This window comes from Pseudopodoces humilis, chromosome 19 (assembly GCF_049639895.1).
Source record: "Pseudopodoces humilis isolate 2021_Gansu_Grassland_sample_001 chromosome 19, ASM4963989v1, whole genome shotgun sequence".
NCBI classification, from domain to species: Eukaryota; Metazoa; Chordata; class Aves; order Passeriformes; family Paridae; genus Pseudopodoces; species Pseudopodoces humilis.
The window spans coordinates 5,982,382-6,004,231 of NC_142218.1; the positions used below are offsets into that span (position 1 = coordinate 5,982,382).

At 42.3% G+C, this 21,850-nt stretch overlaps 1 protein-coding gene across 1 annotated transcript in view; it reads right to left on the reverse strand.

The window, feature by feature from the left end:
* STK4 (serine/threonine kinase 4) overlaps positions 1–21,850 on the reverse strand; it is a 45,621-nt gene that overhangs the window by 4,805 nt on the left and 18,966 nt on the right. The window contains exon 10 of the mRNA XM_005524671.3: positions 17,642–17,799. Within this exon, the coding sequence (XP_005524728.1) occupies positions 17,642–17,799 (158 nt within the window). The remainder of the gene's footprint in view (positions 1–17,641; positions 17,800–21,850) is intronic.

The window sequence follows — 21,850 nt, forward strand, 5'->3', positions numbered from 1 at the left end:
GTACTGAGTACATATACTAAGCAGCTACAGCTCTCCCAGTGCTGGACTGCTTAAAGGGAGTATTGAAACAAATCTAAAACACCTTGCTCAAGGCTTAAGCCAAATATTAGATGTGAAAAATTGCCCTAGGGCTGCAATCGTCCAGGGATGCCCTCTGAGCCTTCCTCCTCAAGTGCTTGGGTGCTGCTCAGAGCCAGAAACAAAGTGCCTGAGCTGGCAGAGCAGATGGACAGCGATGGGCTCAAAAGAGCACGTGGCAGTAGGAAAACACTGCCCTCCTGCTGTCCTTGAACAGGATGGAGCATCCCAGGACATCCTTCGTGGACACCGACACACAAAGTCTTCCTGCAAAGTGTAACAGCCGCTTGCCAAGGGACACAACAGCTTTGACAATTTCCAGGACTGTGTTTGTCAGGACAGATGGCTCAACAGTGTGGAAGATGCTGGAGCACAGTGAAGCCTGAAGTGGGCAAAGCCCACAGATTTATATTAATACGAGCCAGCTGGGAAGTGGGTTACGTGCATGACGCAGAGCGGCTGCTTACGGAGCCTGATCACGGGTTGAACACGACAGGGATGGTGGGAGAAGGAAGGGAGGCAAGTCCATGTGGCCCAGGAATCTGGGAACACAGGAACATCCTGTGTGCAGTGCTGTGTCAGTGAGGATGAGCAACTCGCAGAGTTTTCGTCTGGAATGATGGCACGCTGTCTGTGAATGCCACACTGCTCCTGGAAGAGGTGGAGAAGCCGGAGGGCAAGGCTGGTGAAAGGCCCAGGAGGTGACTGCTCAGCCCAGATGAGCTGATGGGAGACTGACAGGTCCCCAGTGGGTAAGGAGAGCCACGAGAGCCGTGCAGAGCAGGGGACACCCAGCCCTCTGCTCCCGCTGTGACAGCAAGAGCCTGGGGACCTGGCCTGGGCAATTACTCAGCCTGTCCTTCCACTCACACACATCTTTGGAAGGAAAAAAAACAAACTGTTCAAAATGGGATGGCCTTCATTTCACTTTGCTGCCTGGCATTTCACTGAAAGGCAATGCCACAGACAGGCTTTCTCCCAGAAATGAAGTTTTAGACTCCAGTGTATCTGTTTCTGCACTCCTGGGACACTGACATTATTCTCTAAGAGAAATGCCAGGAGCAAAATAAGACAAGAAGGACAAGGACAGCATCTCATGACAGACGGTTACTCGGGGTAAAATCTCAGCGCTGAGCAGCTGCAATTAGAGCTGGTTTTAGCCACGGGCTCAGTCCCATTCCTCTCCTCACTTCTCAGCAATTCCTCTGCTCTAAGAAGTCTAACTGTCTCTGTAAAAGCTATCTATTTTTGTCCATGCTGATCAAATACCTAAGACAAACTTTTAAAGTAAGGAATCTCATTTCAAATGTAAAGCCGGATAAAAAATACTTGTTCTAAGGTTGGCCAAACAAATCTATCAAAATGTTGAGGAGGCAGCACAGTGAAACTCTTCCAGCATGCTTGTATGTTCAGAAAGCTAGTTTTTAACCATTTGATTAACACTTGTGTTCTCACTTGAGGTTTTGAGAACGATCTTAACTCTGTAAAAATGCCCAACTGAAGACAAACATCAGAGGTGGAAGTGTTCATCTGAAAGCCTCTCTCACCCACGGCCGCTGGATGTTGTTTGTTTTCTTCAGACACCACTGACAGCAACATCTTGTTTTAATATGCTGATGATCTCTACTGTATAATTCAGAAAGACATAAATAATTATATCCTTTGGAAGGACATAACCTACAGCCTTTCCATGCCTACGCAGTAGTGATGGACAAATCAGGAACAGATCATTTGAAATATAATTTCTTCCTCAAGGAGATGATTTTTAAGCTATTCATGACATTCCTTTGTCAGCATTTCTGACAGATTTGCAGGCAGCTACCCCACTGAATAATGTTCAACTCACCAAACTGCTTCTGAGTTGCAATTCTTTCAAATCAGCATTTTAAAAACAGGGAGGAAAAACCCCCCACTTGCATTTCTTACAGTCAGGTAAAGTGTCACAGCAACATGATATCTACTGAATGTAAATCAACCTAAGCAGCAAAAGGAGAATTAATATAAGCTCTCTGCAGCCACAGATTTGGTATTCAAGGGCACCACGGTCTGAACTCTATACCTCTGCTGTTCTGTCCTAAGCAGGACACAGCCCAAAATCCTGCCGTGGTATTTTTAAACAGCCCACGCCAGATTTCTGTTTCACATAAAACAAAAAAATCTGTTATAAAACACAAAGCCTAGAGAATCAACTCAGCCTCAGGCCTGCCCCCATGAAAACAAAACAAAAAAACCCAAATGGTGAAAACTTACTGAATTAGAAGCCGATGTAAATAATTTATCACAGTCTTCTTAATACCCACAGCCCTCACTGAGGAGCACCTGAGCTGCTTTGCCTGCAGCAAGGTCTGCAGCTTGACCAGTTTGGGACTTGGCACATTTTCTGGTCCCTCAACAGTAGCACAAGGTCACCACTGCCTGGACCAGCCTGTCCTACTGACATAAATACTGCAGTCCAGTAACCCCCCAGTCACTTCAGCCATCGTTCTTATTTGCTCCTCTAGCAAAACCACTGCCAGCCAAATCTCCTTGCTTACGAATTACGGGCATCAAAAAGAAACGAGCTGTTTCCCAGCAGCTTTCACACATTTCTCCCCCAACAAAGGGTTTTGGCCAAGCTCTAGCTCACTGACTGCACAGGAATCAAAAAATATTATTTTGGGGCAAGTGAAAATCATGATCCTCCTGAAACTTTCTTTTTACTCACTGACACTGAATTTGATCCCTGCATTTGGCACAAAGCCTTTTCTTTGCGTGTCTGCAATGTTTCAAGCTATCTGGGCTTTGCTTTTAAATACTGACTTTGAAGTCCTGAGGCTTGTGCCAAACAGGAACCCTCCCTCCCCTGGGTGGGGATGCAGTTTTTCTACCATCACTTTTCAAATGTGCAGATGGACCCCGGCTTCTGGAACAAAACTGGAATATGTATGACGCTGGTGAGATGAAGTTACTTTTCCTCCTGGTGAAAGCATTTGAAGAGTTTTACAGAAGGAGAATATTTTCAAGTCTTGGTACTACAACCAATCCTACAAATAAAATTAAATTGTTCTCTTCTCCCTTAGCCCTCTAGCCATATTCCTCTATCATAATTCCTGTGAGTTTGAACACTTGTCTTCCACATGCTCAGGGTGTTTCCCGAATATCCTCCCACAGTTACCAAGAGCCTGTGGCTTTTTAGAAAGAAAACACCCAGCTGCAGTAATCCCTCTGCCTGCCTTTCACCCAGATATTCCAGGTGGCATTTACTGCTCAACATAACTTGATGTCAAACTTTTAAGTTTTATATAGCCTTTAGAAAAACTGGCTTTGGCAATTATCACTTCATAAGGGGCAGTGGGAGTTTGAAGACTAAAATACAAAAGTAATAAAATTGCAGCTTCCCACGCTACACAGGGAAATAAATTCTTAGTAGAAAAGATATGAGCTAGATGAGAGCTAAGGAAAAACAAATTAATTGTCTATTTAGCACAGCTTTTATTGTTATAGCTTCCTTTTAAGCCTAGTTTTATGCTGCAATCTAACAGTTCTTGACTGCATACCCGGTGATCAAAGACCCCCACAAAACTCATCAATCCCATCAGCAGGGAGCACAACCCATCATTTTTTTTTATGTGTATTTATTAAATGTGGCTGGAGAAGGGGTTTTACCCAAATCAAGTTACCCAAGCTATGCTAAATATTAAATGCCAAATAGGAATTTATTTGCTGTTAGAGATAATGAGAAGTATTACCACAGTAATACAGCAGCAACAGTTTACTTTGGAAAAACAGAACCAGAACAACCAACTGGGACTTCAATTGTGTGGAAGCCCCTCAGGGGAGGCTCACTGATGATCACACTGGACAGAAGTGGCTACATATCAGAGACAAGTAGAAAACAATTCCTATAAGTTCAATTAAATGTTCAGGTGTCCTTTAGGAAGGAAGGCTCTTCACAGAAGAGGGTAATTAAACTCCTGCTTCACTTGACCTTGGCTATCAACAAGGCTATCAAGATGCTTCCCTACTGATAAAACCAAGGGCACACTCACACTTCCTTCTCCAGAACCCTGCAGATCAGTTTGATGTGTGTCCACCTCAACTCCTGAACTTTCCTTCTGTCACCTCCTCAAACAGAATTTTATTTGCTTTTTATGTTTGCAGCAACCACTCTGGGGCAGAGCAGCCTGCAGCACACACGAGTGCAGTGACCACGAGCAGGGAGGGGTGTCAGAACTCAGGGATTCATCAATGTCAGCTCTGACAAGTGTAAGAGCTGAGATTATCCCAGAATTAACTTTCTGTAACTTGAAAGACTGGTTAAACAAGGTATCCATTAAATTCTCATATCAAATATACTCTGAGGACACAGATTACTCAAAAGTACTATGCACTTTTTTCAAAACCAGAAAAAAAAAAAAGGCCTCAATTTTTCTGGCCAAAATTAAATGTGGAAGGTAATTTCTCATGCTAAGCTGTGCTCCAGACTTTAGATCTTGAAGATGGTGATATAAATTACTGTTGGAATAGCATGCCATTTTTTCCCATAGCATTTTTCCTGAAATGCTGCCTCAATACCACTTGGCATACTTTCAATCACTGCTCTAAAAATTAAGTGCCTTGTTCTCCTTTAGGTTTCCAGCACAAGGAAGCCTTGGTGTAATGTACAAGCAGGCATTAACTATTTATTCACTTTAAGTTGTCAAATGCAAAGGACACAAGGACCTACTGGCACTTTCTGACCATTTTTCCTCATCCATCAGCTCCCTACAACTCCACAGATCTGTCAAGCAGCCACACTACAGAGGGGCTGCAGTAAATCAGAACAAGCCCTTTGCCTACACAAGCACTAATTATCTTGATTTTCCTCCCTTTTAGCATCAGCATGTCAGTGAAGTTTCTCACTGTTACGAAAACAGTGGATGAAATGCACTCATTGTGGGATTTCATGCAAGATTAAAAATACAGATATTAATCTTTCAAAAGATTTGAAAAATAAGTCTCAGCAGCACAAGCTTCTGCTTTTAACGCATCTTAATTATTTAGGCAATGTACTGGCAAAACACATCATGGGCTGCAGCGTCCAGCACCAGCCAAAACAGCACTGCAGCTGCCACTGCCCAAAGGAAGAGAACAGGAGCTCTGATCAGGGCACATCTGGACACTGCTCTCAGGCCACCTCACCTGACCAGCAGATGGCTTTCCACAAAGAAACAACACTTCCAAGAGATCACCAGTTCACCTAGAGCTAAAGTCAGCTTAAGCCAGTTAAATATTTAAGTTCAATCACAGCATCCCTCTTGTGGAAGATGGACACGACCACAGACTCAGCCTCTGATCCCCAGCTGAACTGGAGAAGTCCTAACAGGGAGCTCTATCAGAGACACAGGGCCTCTCCAGTGAGGTGTTTGTGATGGCTCCACCTCACTGGCACAGATGTGGAGCTACTGAAAGTGAAGCACCTCAATGTTGTGCTGCCAGGAAGGATCCCAGTTACTTTTCCATGTAGTCCTGCTTACTTGATTGAAATAAAGGTTCACAACACCAGGCCATGGCAGCAGTACTATCCCTACAGAATTTCTGGGGGGCCACCATGTGTGCCACCCTCCTCCCTGGAAGATCATGTCTAAACTGGAAACTGGCTCTGCAGGAATGACAGCTGCCAAGAGCTCTCTCCCCAGCCTGCTCCCCTGCTACCCCAGCACAGGACACAGGAGCACAGCTCCTCTGTTCCAGCACCACTGCTGGAGTCTCACCTGAGGCCACTGCTCTTCTCTAGCAAGAACTGCCACAGCTCTGCCACTCCACTGTACCTTACTTGAGGCTACATTTACACCCCTAATGTTTGATCCTGCTGGTTCAGCAAGGACCTTTCCCAGTCACTCCTCGAGCAGCCCATTCCCGTGCTCAGCTCTGGACACACTGCTGCTCCTCACCAGCCCAGAGAAACCTCTGCCCTCCCACCCTCCCCACAGCTTGGAATTTTCCCCTATTCCTCAAAAGCCTTTAGGAACCAGAGAGCAGCTTTGCTGTTGGCAAGGCATCAGGAAATTCCCAATTTCAGAGGATTACAGTAACCATCCCATTCCCCCTGGCTACCCAGACAGAGCTGTGGGCACACCACAGCCTGGATCAACAGCACTGGCATCCCTGGGTGCTCTTAGCCAAGAACTGCACTTCACTAATCCCTGCTGTAATCCTCACAAGGCTCAGGAAAGAAGCACAACCACAGAACCTCTGCAAGCTGTTACTGCCCTCAGCATGGTCCTGAAGTATTAAGGAAGAAAACCCATCCAAAGGTTTACTCACTGATATGAGTGCTGAGTGATCATTAGAAAAATAAAGCTTTTTATGTAAAGAACAATTCATTTTAATCTTCTGAGCTCCAAGATTAAATTTATTTTCTTTAGCCTTAGTGTCAATTATGAGTATGAATAGCCCCATTCACTCCCAAAATCATCCCAAGTCCTGTACACACTTAATCTAAACAAAGGGGATGACAAATTGTGTCAGTGTTATTCTGCAGCACTGAACTTCAAGAAGTCCAAACCTTGAAATCCTTTAGGAACTTAGAAAGTGGCTGACTAATCCTATAACCACAGAGACAAGTTATCTCACTGCTATTCTTTATTCTTTTTTCAGTAACTGAATTACAAACCAAGCTAAAAGGTCAGCCTGTCTGGACAAGCAAGCAAAAAAAAAAGTGCAAAAAAGGAGTACCGTTTGCTTTTAAAAAGCACTTGCTTGCCAGAGGTTTGATTAAATAAAAACAGCAGGGCTCTTTTCCTTCCCTAAGTGATTATGATTTAATTTTCTTAAGTAAGAGTACAAAAATACTTCTGGACATGCTAAAATAAATCATGTCATTAGGCCATGAGGATCTGGCTAGCTGCACAACTCAACTATAAAGTACAGAGCTGATAAATGTGAGGGATTTTTTGTTGGTTTTTTTTTTTTTTTTTTAGAAGAGCAATCTATCAGAAAATGCTGATTCCTTTAAATCAAACAAATGTTTTTTACAAATCCAAAAAGTTTAACAAAGTTCTTCTAGGAAGGGTACATATGTCCATAAAGGAGCTTCCTTCCAATTCCAGGTGCCCTTCACCCCTCTCTCCCTTGCTCCTAAGGGCTCTACTTGCTGAAGGATTAACAATTAATTTCTTCATTCAGGATCACTTATCCTGAATAAAGCAGAACAAGTGAAGAATTAAGAATACCTGAACTCAGGTTCATTCACTCACACATTACTCAGTATGAAACACTGCCGTAACTGAAGTGGTAACCAATTAATTAACGCTAGATCAGTACTCCAGCACAGCCTTTATTAATGATGTGCAGTAAGAAGCATCATTAACATATCTGAAGACTTCATACACTCAAATGTGCAAGGCACAGTGAAGGCTTAAAACACATGGTTTCAGTTTCAAAGGCTTAAGACTACATCATCCATGGCAAGAAGCCATTATAGCTTTAAATAACTTGGGCCTATTCATCTTAAAGAGTATTAAACTTTAGTCAAAAACATTTTTGGGTCTTAGTCTCCCATTTTAGTTTCAGCTCCAGGAGAGCTGCTCAAAGGGGTTTGTTTCCAGGAAGACCCCACTCTGTCGACCCAAAAGTGAGGCTCATTACAAAACCTTGGCCCAACACTGCTCTGCCTCCTGTTTCACTCAGGGAAAGGAGGAAACAGCTGCAACTTGAAGGGAAAAAAGACATGAGAGAGAATTACAAGCTTTCTGAGGCAAGACTGAATGACAGAGATTTACAGGGCATTCTGAAGAAATGAACAGCTGCATGTCCATGCTGTTGTCTTTAAAGCCAGGGGCATGCATTTAATATTTAAGAGGAAAACATTTTTTTGGGACAGTCCCCAAGTGAACCATCTCCACAAAATCCATCTTGAATTAACCTGCACAATTCACTATGAAAGGTTTCCCCAGTTGTCCACTATTACTTGGGTATCCATTTATAATGATCCTGCATGATGGCAGGACACAAAAGAAAGAATCAAACACTTCAGGTCTGAATAATATTCCTTTCAGACTGTATCAGTCTATATGTATTAAGCTGTTCTTTCTCCCTCTTCCTGAAGGTCAAAGCTTTATGAATCATAGAATAGCTTGGGTTGGAAGGGACTTTAAAGCTCATCCAGTGCCACCCCTGCCATGGCAGGGACATCTTCCACTGTCCCAGGCTGCTCCAAGCCCCATCCAGCCTGGCCTTGGGCACTGCCAGGGATCCAGGGGCAGCCCCAGCTGCCCTGGGCACCCTGTGCCAGGGCCTCACACCCTCACAGGGAAGGATTTCACCCCAATATCTGATCTAAGACACCCAAAAGTTACACACACCAGTTATGCTGGCAAGAAGCAATGCCTCGCTGTTTCTGCAGGTTTGAAAGTAACACAAGAAGAGGCTGCTCAAGGTCAAATGCAGCAGGTCCAGCAGTCAGAGCTGAGATAACTTTGCTTCTCTCACAGCTCATCATTTCAGGCACTTGTCCAGATGAGATCCTGCCCACTGGAAAGTGTTCACAGAGGCCTGATGGAGGCTTCATCCCCCGGCTTTTCCAGATGGTCCAGACTCCATCCCCCAAGAGGCAATCCAGAGCAGCTATAATAGACTCTCCATGCAAAGAGTCTCCAAAAGGAGCCCTTTTTGCTACAGATGAGAAAAACCTGGACAAGCTTGTCTTTTTAAGCTACATTACCCTTTACAAACATTTGCACTGACAGATGAGCTGGAAGAAGATTTCAGAAGCATTTCAAATAGATCTCGTTTCAGCAGCAGTGTTCTTTCTTTAAAAAAGATGCTGTGCCAAGAACACATCCAGCCCTGAAAACAGATCTCAAGGCATAACAAGGCTCAAACACGTTTTCTAAAGAATTCAGTGTGGTCAGAGAGTATTTTTCCAGCATCATACCTTCAATTATTAACTTCTCTCCCCTTTCTCTCCAAGCAGAAAAGCCTGTTGCAGCCTGACCTTAACGATGCAGCAGCAGTGGAACAAACCAAATAATCACAGATCCAGGATGAAGTTCTTTTAGTTACTTAGTTCATCTGCAAAACTTTCAGTCAATGTCTTAGCAGATTAAATCTACAGTAGGTAAGGGGCCTCCAAGATAATCCAGGATGTTGAATTTACAAGTCTGAGTACTCTGATATGAAGTCGATTTCAGGTTACATTATTTCAGTCTCCATTAAGGGATATGACCTAAGCAACTACAGCAACTCAATTTTACTTCCCACTCACTGCAAGCTTCATCTAAAAGCCTCATGTCACAGAAGGCCTGCTACATACAAAAATATAGCAAAAAATGAAAATCTGACAGCGAGCTGTAGCAGTAAGTGCTTTGCAATCAATGTCAGTTTGCACCAAAGTGAAAGCAGGTGGTGAGCAATGACCCTGTTAGCAAATGGAAGAGAGCAGGAATCTATTCCCTTCCTCAGCAGAGACAAGAGTCACATCTCTGAAGCACCTTTTTCAATTTTAAATATTGCTAACAAATTTTAAAACCAAATGTGGTATATTCTTCTTTCTTTGTTGTTGTTATAAAGGGAATTTGGAAAGGTTTATAAAACCTACGTTTTATAACTGTGAATCACTCTGGTGGTTTGACACAGCCACGAATCCAATGAGGTTTGCAGTGAGGTTCAGAGTGTCTTCCTCATGCAAATGCTACAGAAGATTCAAGACTACCTAAACAATAAAAGAGAGAAGCAAGCTGCTCCTGGGCTTATTTTTAAAAAGATTGTTTGACTACAAGGTGACAGAATGAACCATTTGTCCTTAATAAAGATGTCACAAGTTAAAAGTATTTGCTGGGAAGAACATACTAAATATGCTGGAAAGGTAATGCTTAAAAGAGAAATAAACAATTAACAGAGCTTTAAAAATTCTTGGCAGATGGCTGAAGACAAAAAAAAAAAAGAGAAGGAAATCCATTCAAGGAACGTCAATGTTATGAATCAAGACAGGTGACATTTAAAACCAATGAATAAAACATCAAGAAAACCTGTCTCTTTTTATATATCATACTTCACAATGGAACTACTTCTAGGTAATACACTTCAGCATCCTCCTCAAAAAGCAGGAGATAGCATGGGGGTACAATTCAGGTTTGAAAGTTAATAGTTGTCTATCCTGGACTGCCTCCTGTTGTCAGAAAAACAGTCCTTTTAGTTGAGTTTGTTTCCCTCCCTCCCACCAAAAAAAATTGTAGCCTTAATGCTCTCCCACAGAAAGAAATCTTGATTTTAGATTCAGGACAGCAGAAACAAGAATCTCAAGTTTTCTTGCTTCCCAGCTAGGAATTTGCCCTATTTCCATAGGGCCTAGACAGAGATATCAATCAGCCATCCCGGATCTGGCTTTATCTCTCAAACTGATGAATGCCCCAGCAAATAAGTTCACTTTATGTTCAAAGTAAGACTATTGGAAGAAAACAATGCCTGAGAAGTAATCTTTATTCCAGCCACCACTGGGAAAAAGGAGAGTTCATGATAGATGAAGGGAAGAAACATTTGGACAGAGAAATCCCTGAAGATTCACTCCAAGTTTGGTTTGGTTTAGTCTTAGAAAAACATTACTGCAAAATGCTCTACTTTAACCAAACCTTTTTTATTCTTCTACACAAAATTATACATATTCAGATGAATTTTTTGAACAGTCAATCTTCATTCATCACACAAGGGTCAGAGAAACTTGCTCTCTTAGAAAATAAAGAATGTAATCTAAGTTTCATAATAATTCAATAGAAGTCACAAGATTATTTGATTTTCAGTGATGCCATTTAAATGACCTACAAATGTGCACACTCTAATACAGCTTTTTTTGCTCCTGTCCAAGCAGACAGACTTTCTGGTGTCTCAGTAACCAACTCAAATTACTCACTTGAGTAATTTGGCTGGCAGAAAGGAGGAACAGAAATACTAGTGCAGAGGCCTGCACCGACACCTTTACCAAGCTGCTTAAAAGGCAGAAGTAAAAAGAAGATAAACCTAAGATGATCACAGCAAAGTCAGGAAACACTGACAAAAATGACAAAATGATAAATTATAAAAAGTCACATCCCAGCAGCTTTCCCATATAATGCAAGTATTCCTAGCATCTGCCTTAACCCTGTATCCTCAGCATGGCTGCTTCTTACTGCTAGCCAAAGATCCAAAGACCAGCTCCAACAAAATAAGAGCCAATTATTCATTCTGCCATCATTTTCAAAGCTGGCAACTGCACAGAAAATACTCTCAAGTTTTTAATCGATTGAACTTTTAAAAGGACAAAAGGTAGTAAAGCTATAGAGCATCAATACTAGATTGCTAACAAATGCTATCCAAATGGATGTTCAAAGAAACCAAAGATGTTGAATGTTCCAGGTACTGGCAGACAATGAGCTGTTCACAAGATAAATGACACCTTCACAGACAGAATACAATAAATTAGAGACTCTGGTCATTGTAAAGCAGCGTGTGTTTACTGTTATTGATAAGCAATAAATCACTTGCCCTCCAACAGTTCCTCCCTATAAATCACTTCCAGTGAAAGAAACAGATGGTTCCAGTGTGCAGCCATTCTTCACCAGGCTGGGAGAGGGAATGAGCTGTGCTGAGCCACATCAACTGCAGTTGTTCCACAGGGTGCAGGAGGAACAGGAGCTGCAATTCCCGGCACCTGAGATTCCAGCAGGGCCTGTGGCCAGGTGGTGCCAGGCTGAGCAGCACCTGGTGCTCCAGAGAGCATCCTCACTGCACCTCCCTGGCCTGGAGTGCAGCCCACTGTGATCCCTCGGGGCTGGATCCTCCCTGCCTGCACCACACCTGACAGCACAGGCACTCTGAGCTGCGGCCACTGCCAGCCTGCTGTCTGCCCAAAATACAGAATAAAATCCATATTAAATAGATACCATCATCCTAGTGCTCTGACAGCCTTGCCCTGAAAGAATTCAGCTTTCTATACACTTTTTCAGTGACTTAATTCCTTTCTATCACACCAATGTCTAACTTGTCTAACTGGAAGGAAACATTCACATCCATGTTTTCACTGCAAACAGCCTCTTGTTCTGGCTAAACAAGCTGAAAACACCATTAGACCAACACATTTTCCTTTTCTGCTGGTAAAGATACCAGAATTCGGTTTACTTATTTTTAAAATCTGTTTAATATGTAGCATTTTGAACTACTAAGTAAAAGCACAGAAATGAGGATGTGAATAATAACAGAATATCCCAGGTGATATCAGCATAACAAAACACTGTCTCCAGTAAACAAGAAATTTTATTTTGCTTTACTACTTCAAGAAAAATAATTATACCTTCACTCAGGGAAGAGGAAGGTTTGTTTTTATCTACACTATACTTGTAAAACAGAAGAATCTAAGCAGTAGCTGTTAAAAGCCCTTGCTAGAAGCTGCTTACAGCCACAGAGAAAATAGCATAGTTTCCTATATATAGGAAAGTTTTCCTATAAAAATAGATATAGTTTTCCTATAAAATAATTATAAATGGACATCTAGTTATTCAGCTATTTGAAGGAGACTGCAGTTGTGATACCAATTCTTTCAATTTAAGAACTCCAAAAGATGCAAATATACTTTTAGAAACTGTACTTAATTAAATTTAAAGAGTTTCCTTGATGTTTTTCTTCAACCACTTGCCAGACCATTGTTTTGTTTCTTATCTGAACAAGCTGCAATTCCAAGTGTGAAATAGGTTTCTGTTGTCCACTCCTTTGTCCCACTGGCTTGGTGAGCCAGCATCCAGCTCCTGCAGCTTCCAGCTCCAAGGAGCCCTGGGCAGGACTCAGGGTAAGCAAACAGAACCACAGGCCACAGAAAGTGGTGTACAGACACTTCTGAAATGAAGGTTCTAAGGAGCACGTTCCACAGAAAAGTCACATATGGACAGCAAATTGTGGCCTGAGCACTTGGGAAGCAACAGGTCAAACAAGAGATCCATAGGATCTACCCACAGCTCCTGCAAGTCCGTGAAGCTCCTTCCTGCCCATCCCTGACAGGCAGATCGTGCAGACCAGAACTATTGTTTGTACCTGGGGGCTCTGCCTGTGCAGCCCTGAAAGAAGTGGCAGCTGATGAGCTACTGCATTCTTCCTCCCAATTAGAGGTAATTAACACCTCCTGCTCCTCCTCCTTTATTCTGCCCTGGAAAAATTTCATAAGCCACAGCCTTGCAGGACAGCCCTCCCCAGCAGCAGAGGGACAGATGACACTGTGCACTGTGAAGTGATGAAGTCTGTTCTGGAATCCAGGGAAATCACAGCAATCTTTCCTGTCCAAAGGAATTCCCATCAGCAGGCAGCGAGACTGCTCAGAGGGAGCTAAAAAGATGAGCTAACACAGAGAATGGCACTCACAGCATGGACACAGAGCTGGGACACAGCTTCATTCCCAGCACACTGCAGGGTGGTGGCACTGTCACCGAAGGCCAAGGCAGCTGCCACCTCTCACAGAAATCTGACACAATGGCCATGCCTACTCCTTCCATGTCTGCAAAGCCTGACATTCTCAAGGGTGTATGCTAGTTTTATTTTCCTAAGGACAGAAGCTCTGCTCCAAAGTGTTTCTGCTTCAATGAGAGAACCTGTGGATGCAGATCCTCTTCATTATGCCAAGGACAGAGAAGGATGGACCCATATTAGGGCTGTTGATAATTGCAGGAACAGGAAAGGTCTGACTCACCAAGACATTGCAGATGCAAGCAAATCAAAGTTTTCCCAAAAGAAGCAGCACACTTCTTAGGAAAGAGACATAAGCCTTGATTCTGATTGTTTCCTTCCTTCCCAGAGCTGAGGCAGCAGGATGGAGACTGCCAGTGCAGAAAACGAGGAGATCCTGCACGGAATGGCACTGGGTCCCCTGAGCAGCCCAGCTCCCTCCTGCTGCTCTGCCAGGGCAGCACAGAGAGCAGCTACAGACAAAGGAGAGGTGTCTGCACCAGTTCAGCTCTCCACAGGCAGCCTTACACAGGCAAGGAATGCTTGGCAGATACACAGGTGCTGGAATCACAGAAAGCCTTGGAGCAAACAGCTCCAATTCCATGAAGACTTGATGTCCTGCAGTATTCTTGCCCTAATCTCTGTTACAAGTTCATGTCCTACCTGACTTTGCATTCAAAGCGAGCCCCCAGGATAGCAAAAATTCACTGATAAATGAAAAAGCTATGATTTAGAATTACAGCAAAATCTATGCTCAACACTACAGTTATTAAAAAACCCCTGCAGTCACATCTTGATGGCAAAATTTGAGACTGACTAGGGCCCAGCTGCCACTGATTTTTGCCTGTGGAACCACACTCATGAAATAAAACTGAAAAGGTTTCAGTGTTGTCACAGCTCCCCTAAGCCAGAAGTGGCTGGCACCTGCTAATTTGCTAACAAAACAGGCTTTCAATAAAAGGATTACTGATGTAATACAAAACATTCATGACTGGCTGATCCACAAATATGTGCTACAATAGGCTTGGCAACACTGAGGGCCTTTCAAGCAGGGCCAGAATAAAAACAAGTGATATTAGAATACTGACCTGCTCAGAGCAGTTAAAAGGCTTTTAAAATAGGAATAAGTAAAGGATTTGTTGTGTCTAAGGGCAGGAAACACTACACAACTAATTTTCCTATATGTTACAGTACTACTGAAAGATTAAAGTGAAAAAATGTAGGACATTGTCTAAACAAATCTTCTAGCATTATTAAGTCTGTGCAACAGCATGTGACTAATGTTCACTGGCAAAATGAAATGCAACTACAAAAATTTTGAGATCTGATTATGGCAATTAGGAATTATCCATACAATGCAGCCTGCCCATTATCAACCTACCCCTGCAGCAATCTCCTGCTAGGGTTTGTTATATTCTTCCTAAAAGCAAGAATTTTTGCCCATAATTAGTATTTTTCTCCCCATGTTAAATAAATCATAATGTTGTTGAAAATATTGTTCGCAGTCAATCAGGGCTTAAAAGATCCTTGTTCAAAAATGAGAGGGGATAAACATTACCAGCATCAGGCACTAATCATTTAATAACAACTTCTACCTCAGAAATCCAAGGCTGGAAATACTTTTCTGGAAATACTCTGGATTAATGCCATCTCTGATCACAACCAGAACACAGCCAGAGCATCACATTTAGGAGGAAAGGAGTTCATCACCTTTCAGAACAGGATCTCTGGGTTTTCAGCTCTGCAGTGGATGGGGTTGACTCAATCTAACCCTCATCTAATGTGACATTGCCATTGTGATATAAATAGTGTCTTATTTGCCTGCTTCAGAAGAACAATGTTAGTCAAGAAAAGGTCAAATGGTTTTGCCACAGGCAAAAAAAAAGAGCAAAAATCTTTTGTAATTTAATATTGCCTTTTTAAATTTTTTTTTTTTGGAAGAGAATCCAAGTGCTAGTCACACAGGAGGGAGATGAATACAGAAAAGAGAGAAGGCATATTTATCTAGTCTGCAGTAGCAGAAAGCAATAATATTTCAGTCATTTCTTAAGGCCCAGAGGAACCAATATTTACCTGGCATCTCACTGATCACTTCTCTACTTGGAATGCTGCAAACTGTAGAAAAAGGCTGCTCAAACCTGCCTACTTTGGCAATGCAGAAGTTATAGCTGCAGGCAGGTCTAGGACAGATGTACTGGATACAAGTGATGAATGTCTTTTTTTCCACAGTGCTTATTACATTGATGCTTTCAATTAGTAAATCATTAATAAACATGACTTCTACCCATAGATAATCATCAAATCAATCAATTTTTAGCCAAATGGGAAAAACACATGATTTTAAATCTTTGACTACATTATACAATGTGAGTTTGCTACTAACCCTCAGATAAGGGCTATACAAACACCCACATTATTTATTAAGGCTGCTTTCAAGCAATTTTCTCATCCTACAGGAAAAAAAAAAGTAGCTCTGTTCCAAAATTTACATGCAAGGCAGGCTGGTACATTCATACACAACTGAACTAGAGAAACACATAGAGCTGGGAAGTGAAATTTCTACAAATTACTTCACAAAGGTGACCCAAAGGCCAATTCATTGCTCGCTTTTATTGCTGCCAGCACAGTGGGAATCTGTGCACATGGCAATACTGCAGTACTAATGGAAATCAGTAAACAGGGTCACACATGTCACAAGAGTTGCTTTTCATGTTCTAAAAATATTTGTGGGTCCTGCTGGCTGAAGAGGAAGTGACCTTTGCTTGTGTTGCCTGTGCTGGCTGTACCCTGCACCTACAGCTCCCAGTGGGCCCAGGGGACAGCATCCCACTCAGAGGAAATACACTGCTAAACTCCTTATCAACCAAATTAGAAAGTAAAATAATTACAGCAAATTTCCCCCTGGGCCATCCTCTGCAGACTACAAAAGACTCTGAAGATATGAAGCAGCCCATCTCTCCTGGGAAATGCCACGCATTGAGAAACAATTGTTTGTCATTCAATTAAGGTAAAGCATGAGGTGAATGAGATAAATGAAGTATCTGCCTCGACTGGAATTGTGTGCTGGGCCCAGGCTCTGCGAGACACAGGCAGCTTGAGGGTTATTTTTGCAGAAAACACATTTATGCAGTGACTTTATGCCTTGAGACCAAAGAGAACGCAGGGCAAAGGGCTACGAGGGAGGGAATGCAGGAGCTCCCCTCAGCTATTCTTTGCAGCCTGAATAAGAAAATAAGAAAAGCAGGAGCAAAGACAACAAAACAACAGCAGTAAATCTATAGAATCTACAGAAAGAGAATGAAAAGCTCCAGCTGTTATTCCAGCCTTGAAGGGAGGCATCTCCTCGAGTTGTGAACAGCAGAGGGATTCTGCTCTGCACACTCTGAATATCCCCAGCTACTGCCAGCAACAGCCTGAACCACGGGCAGCACGAGCAGGCAGTGAAAGGGCACACAAAGAACAAAAAGTGCTTGCTCTGAAAGATCACAGCAGAAAAATGAGGAGGGAACGATGTTCAGGATCTTCTGGCTTTTTGAAATCAAACATGAAATTTTATATCCTCACACACGGAGACACAGGGAAAAATTTAAGTCAGGTTTATGAATAATAGCCCTTTCTTTGAACTTCTGGAAAGCTGCTAAAAATTCTGAGCATTAGGAAGGAAGAATGAAAATAAGGATTTGAAAAGAGAAATGAAGACAAGCTTGATGTTTGTATAATAAAATCCAGTGCCAAAGCTTGAGAAAAACAAGGAAATTAAATAGTTCCAACACTGTTCTTTGTCAAGCACTACACACTAAGGATTTGCATTTTCCAACTGCCATCTGGAATTTTTTTTTTTTTTTTAATTTTAAATGCATCTTGGGGAACTAAAGCAAGACAGCTTATACCTTCATGTCCTCAGGCTTTTTTGTTCCTTTGTTTGCTTTTAAACAAGGAACATTCACAGATAATGACTGGCTATAATTACTGAGAAATACATAAAGAAAACAAGTTTTTCAAAATGTCCCATCCAAATGCATTAGCAATTAGAACCTCCTCAAGTTTCCATTAGTCTGGCAAAACAAGAAATAATCTCATGGTAGCTGACTAAAATTCTTAAAGATTGTCACATTGATTGAATTTCAAAGTATAGACTTACAAATTCGTAGTCTCCATCCTGTGGTACTTTCCAATCAGATGAATTTTTTGTCTGGCCAGAAACATTCTTCCCAAAGCTATTGATTTGATTCTCCTTCTCTTTCTGTTCAAAGTATTCAAGGAATGATGGTCTGGCTGGCTGCATCGTTTCATCCCTCCCTGGAAATATTAAAAATAAGAAAAAAATAGTTATTTTGAAAAATACAGTTTTGGTTATACAGCCCTACATCATGCCCAAAAGTGATTTTATTTTTTTAGCACACACTAAATCACACAGTACTGCTAAAGTACTTGCTAAAATACTATTTTTCAGCAGCTTTTCCAACATAAAACTGAAAAGGGGAGAAGGGAAGCTGAAAGCCCACCAGAGAAGTGATTACAGTGCTGGAGGCCTTGGCCTCTAGACCTGCAATCCATCCCTGACAGCACACTCCAGGTAACCAACTGCATGCACTGAATGCCAGAACTGAACAGCTGCTGGCGAGACAGGCTGGCCTTTCTCATCCCAGCCAGGTTCCATGCACTGCAGAATAAGCAGGCTTCAAAAATAAGCAGTGCTGTTTTACAAGCAGAAACTCACCTTTACATTTGTGAACAGAACAGGACAAAAATAAGCCTTTCAAAGACTACAAACACCTTATAAATACCACAAAATTTGCCTTGGGTAGAAGTGGTCAAGTTTTCTATGCTGTTCGTGTAGAAAGGCTTATTTAGCTTGCAAAACTTCTTTTTCTCTTCTTATAAATAGTAGGTGTTCAAGTTTACTGCTCTAGTTTTCTTTTTGTAAATTAGTTCTTCTGAACCAACTTTCTTAGAGGGAAAAAGGTTTAGACTCAGACTCAGACAAGACAGATATACAGATTAACCATTCAATTCTAGGCTGTAATTAAGAAACTTGGGGTAATAAGAAATGGGAGGGTGGCTTCATTTGTATGGTGATGACAACACAATAAGGAAGGAAATGATGAAATGTGAGAGGATGGAAATACTAATTCCCAACACAGACAGGGAAAAAAAAAAAAAGCCAAAACAGGAAGAAAACATGAAATTTAACTTCACAGCAAGTCAAGGCCACAAGGCTTCCAGCACCTCCTCCAAGAGAAGATTTCTTCAGTACTGCCACCAGAGCAGCACCAGATGCCCAGGCTCTGCACACTTAAACTGGGCTGTCCTGAGTTTGAGCACAGCTAATTCCTTGAGAAGATTTCAGTCCAAACTCAGAGGCACAGCAAACATGCTTGGACAGGGCTGCAGCAGGACCATGAGAGCTGCAGACACAGCTGAAGGCTGCTCACAGTTTAATGCCACTGCACTGCCCTGGATGATGAAAGGCTCCACCAAAACCTGTGAGCAGCACGGAAGCAAGCACTGTAACCCACTAAATGGGTTTGTTCTGTAACACAAGGTTCCCTAGAATAAGTTACTCATACTTGAAACGTATGTTAGAGGTGATGCAGAAACCATAATTTTCAGAAAGCAGGATCAGGACTGGAGTTAACAGAAAATGGCATCAGAACAGCCTAAGTCTGGAACTGCGGAAATAAGTTCAGTGCTGAATGCCATACGTTTGAAATAAATATAATCTGTCAGGCAGGCAACCAACCAAGAGTTAGAGCTCCAAACAAGCACACAGGGGATGTCCTGTGATGGGTTGGCAGGGTCTGTGTAATGCAGAGACTCTCCCACATGCATCTGTAGAGAAGGCAGGCTGTCACAAAACAGTCCTCTCTAAGGACATCCAGCAACGCTTTCCTCTTGAAAAAATATTAGCTGCTCTGGAAACTCATTAAGATTTAATCACAGAGTATTATTCTTGCATATAAAATTGCCACCCAGTGATCCAGAACTTCCCTGGCAGACTGAACCGCAGAGAAGTGGATGAAGTCCTTGGTCAGCTACAAGATACTCCAGGAAATTATTTGTCTATAGACATGTTAATTACGGAACAAATTTCTACAAAGTATGAGAAATCTTGGCAGGATATTTGGGTTGTGATACTGAGAGAAGTGTGGTTCTGCACAGCCCTAAATGTCATGATGCATTTTGAAAAAGCCCTGCATCGTTCTGCCTCTCCAGGGCCAGCTAAAAGCTCAAGCATGAACTGAAGTGCTGATACGTTTGCACCATGACAACTGGAGCAAAGACAAATTATTATACCCCTGTCAGTAGTTCCCCTTTTTTAAAAAACAAAACTAAAAAACTCATCATACATAATTAGATCAAGAAAGACACCTTCAGACCAGCAGCGTGAAGGTCAGGCAGGGAACATGTCTGCGAAGTGGAGGACAGACTTGCTGTTGGGAATAATTACTGAAATACAATCACAATCCAATTACTGCTGAGTGATAAAACATTTATTTAGAATGAAGTAAACACACCCCTTGTACTCTGCTGCAGCTCAGCCTGCTTGAAGCAGGAGGTAAGTTATTATGGACAATCATGGCAATGTTTAACACCAACTAATTTTACAAAAAGAGAGGAATTCATAACTAGCTGGGCTGATCTATACACAGCTCACTGTCAAGCCAGCCTGGGTCTTGGTAATTCAGACTTCCTAGGGGGAAAAAAGGAGAAAATCTAAATCATGTTTGTACTCCGTTTTGGAGATTACTGTTTGCAGCAGAAGAGACTGTGAAAGCAAATGTTTCACTCCAGCAACATTGGCTTATTCAGTTCTTTTCTATTTACTTTCTAAAAAGACTCAAAACAGAACTTAATTCAGAGTCAGTTAAAATGACACTGCTCATTTCCTCACATCTTGTGCTTTACCAGGAACTGCATTTGCACTTGGCAGAAGAGATTTGCAGAGTCCCACCTCTCCAGTGTGCCCAGGTGCCACTGGATGGAATCCCTTCCCTCCAGCAGGTCACCTGCAGCACACAGCTCAGTGCTGTCAGTGATAAAATCAAGAACAGGAAAAACTATGTACTTATAGATGCTTTTCTTGCTGTCCTTGATGTCCCTGGCCATATTTAGTTCTGTCAGGGTTTTAGCTTTCCTAACCTGATCCCTGGCTGCTTGGACAATCTCTGTATTTCTCCCAGGCTACCTGTGCTTGTTTCCACCCTCTGTAGGCTTCCTTTTTGTGGCTGAGTTTGTTCAGGAGAGGCCTCATGGCATTTTTGCCTGAAGTTAGCCTTGGATATGAACCAGCTTTTTGGGCACCTTTTCCATCCATGCCTTTATCCCATGATACTCTACCAAGCTTATTCCTGAAAAGGCCAAGATCTGCTCCCCTGAAGTGTGGGGCTTTCTGTGTGACCTCCTCACTCTCCCAGTGAGAGGATGAGGGGAAATGAACTGCTGCAAAGGGTAACTCGGCTGAACAAAAGGAAGAAAGTTTCACAGCAGGGATGGCTGTGCAACAGAATGGGGCTGGAGTGACTTTGCAAGGCCTCGAGCAGCCAGATCTGACACTGCACTTGTCCCATTCCAGGGACAACTGCACACAGGGAAATCAGACTGGTGAGCACCAGAGCTCCCTGCCCACCCAAGTGCTTTTGTGGCACATGCTCTTCACACCCACCATCAGACACCTCTCACCCTGCAGTCACCCTAGTCCTTGCAAACACAAGCAACATTTAATCACCAATTTAAGTACATTTAGTCACCAATTTAAATACATTTAGTCACCAATTTAAGTACATTTCCACACATCAACACGTAACATCTTAGTGCTGCTGTTTTTTAAATGACATAAAGCAGAGATTGCTAGCTGACAAAAAAATGGGAAATAAAAAAAGGATGGTAATAAAAAATGAGAAACAGCTGTGATACAGATCTAAGATATCTGAAATTTTAGTTGCTGCTATGATCTCTGTAGGGGTGTGGATGCAGCAAGACCGACAGAAACGCTCCCGGAGACAGAAAGACATTACAGCAAATCAATTATCATCCCAGCACGACTGAATTTCTTTTTGCCAATCTTAGCACTTAACAGCAGTGTCATCTTTCCAAAGATGACCTGCTATTAATTCAACACAAGAGTCACACCACTGTATCTTTAAAATTTTGATAACAGGCAGCCAAAGACAAAAATCGATCACTGCTATTTGCAGAAGCAGATGCTGCTGAAAGATGACACCGCACCAAATGCCTCTGTGCCAAAAAGCATTTAACTTCCTAATTTTATAGGGTTAGGATAAAATATGAACATTTGACAGAAAGTGAGATCACAACTGTGGTAGAGAAGAGCCTTTTATAAGAAGGT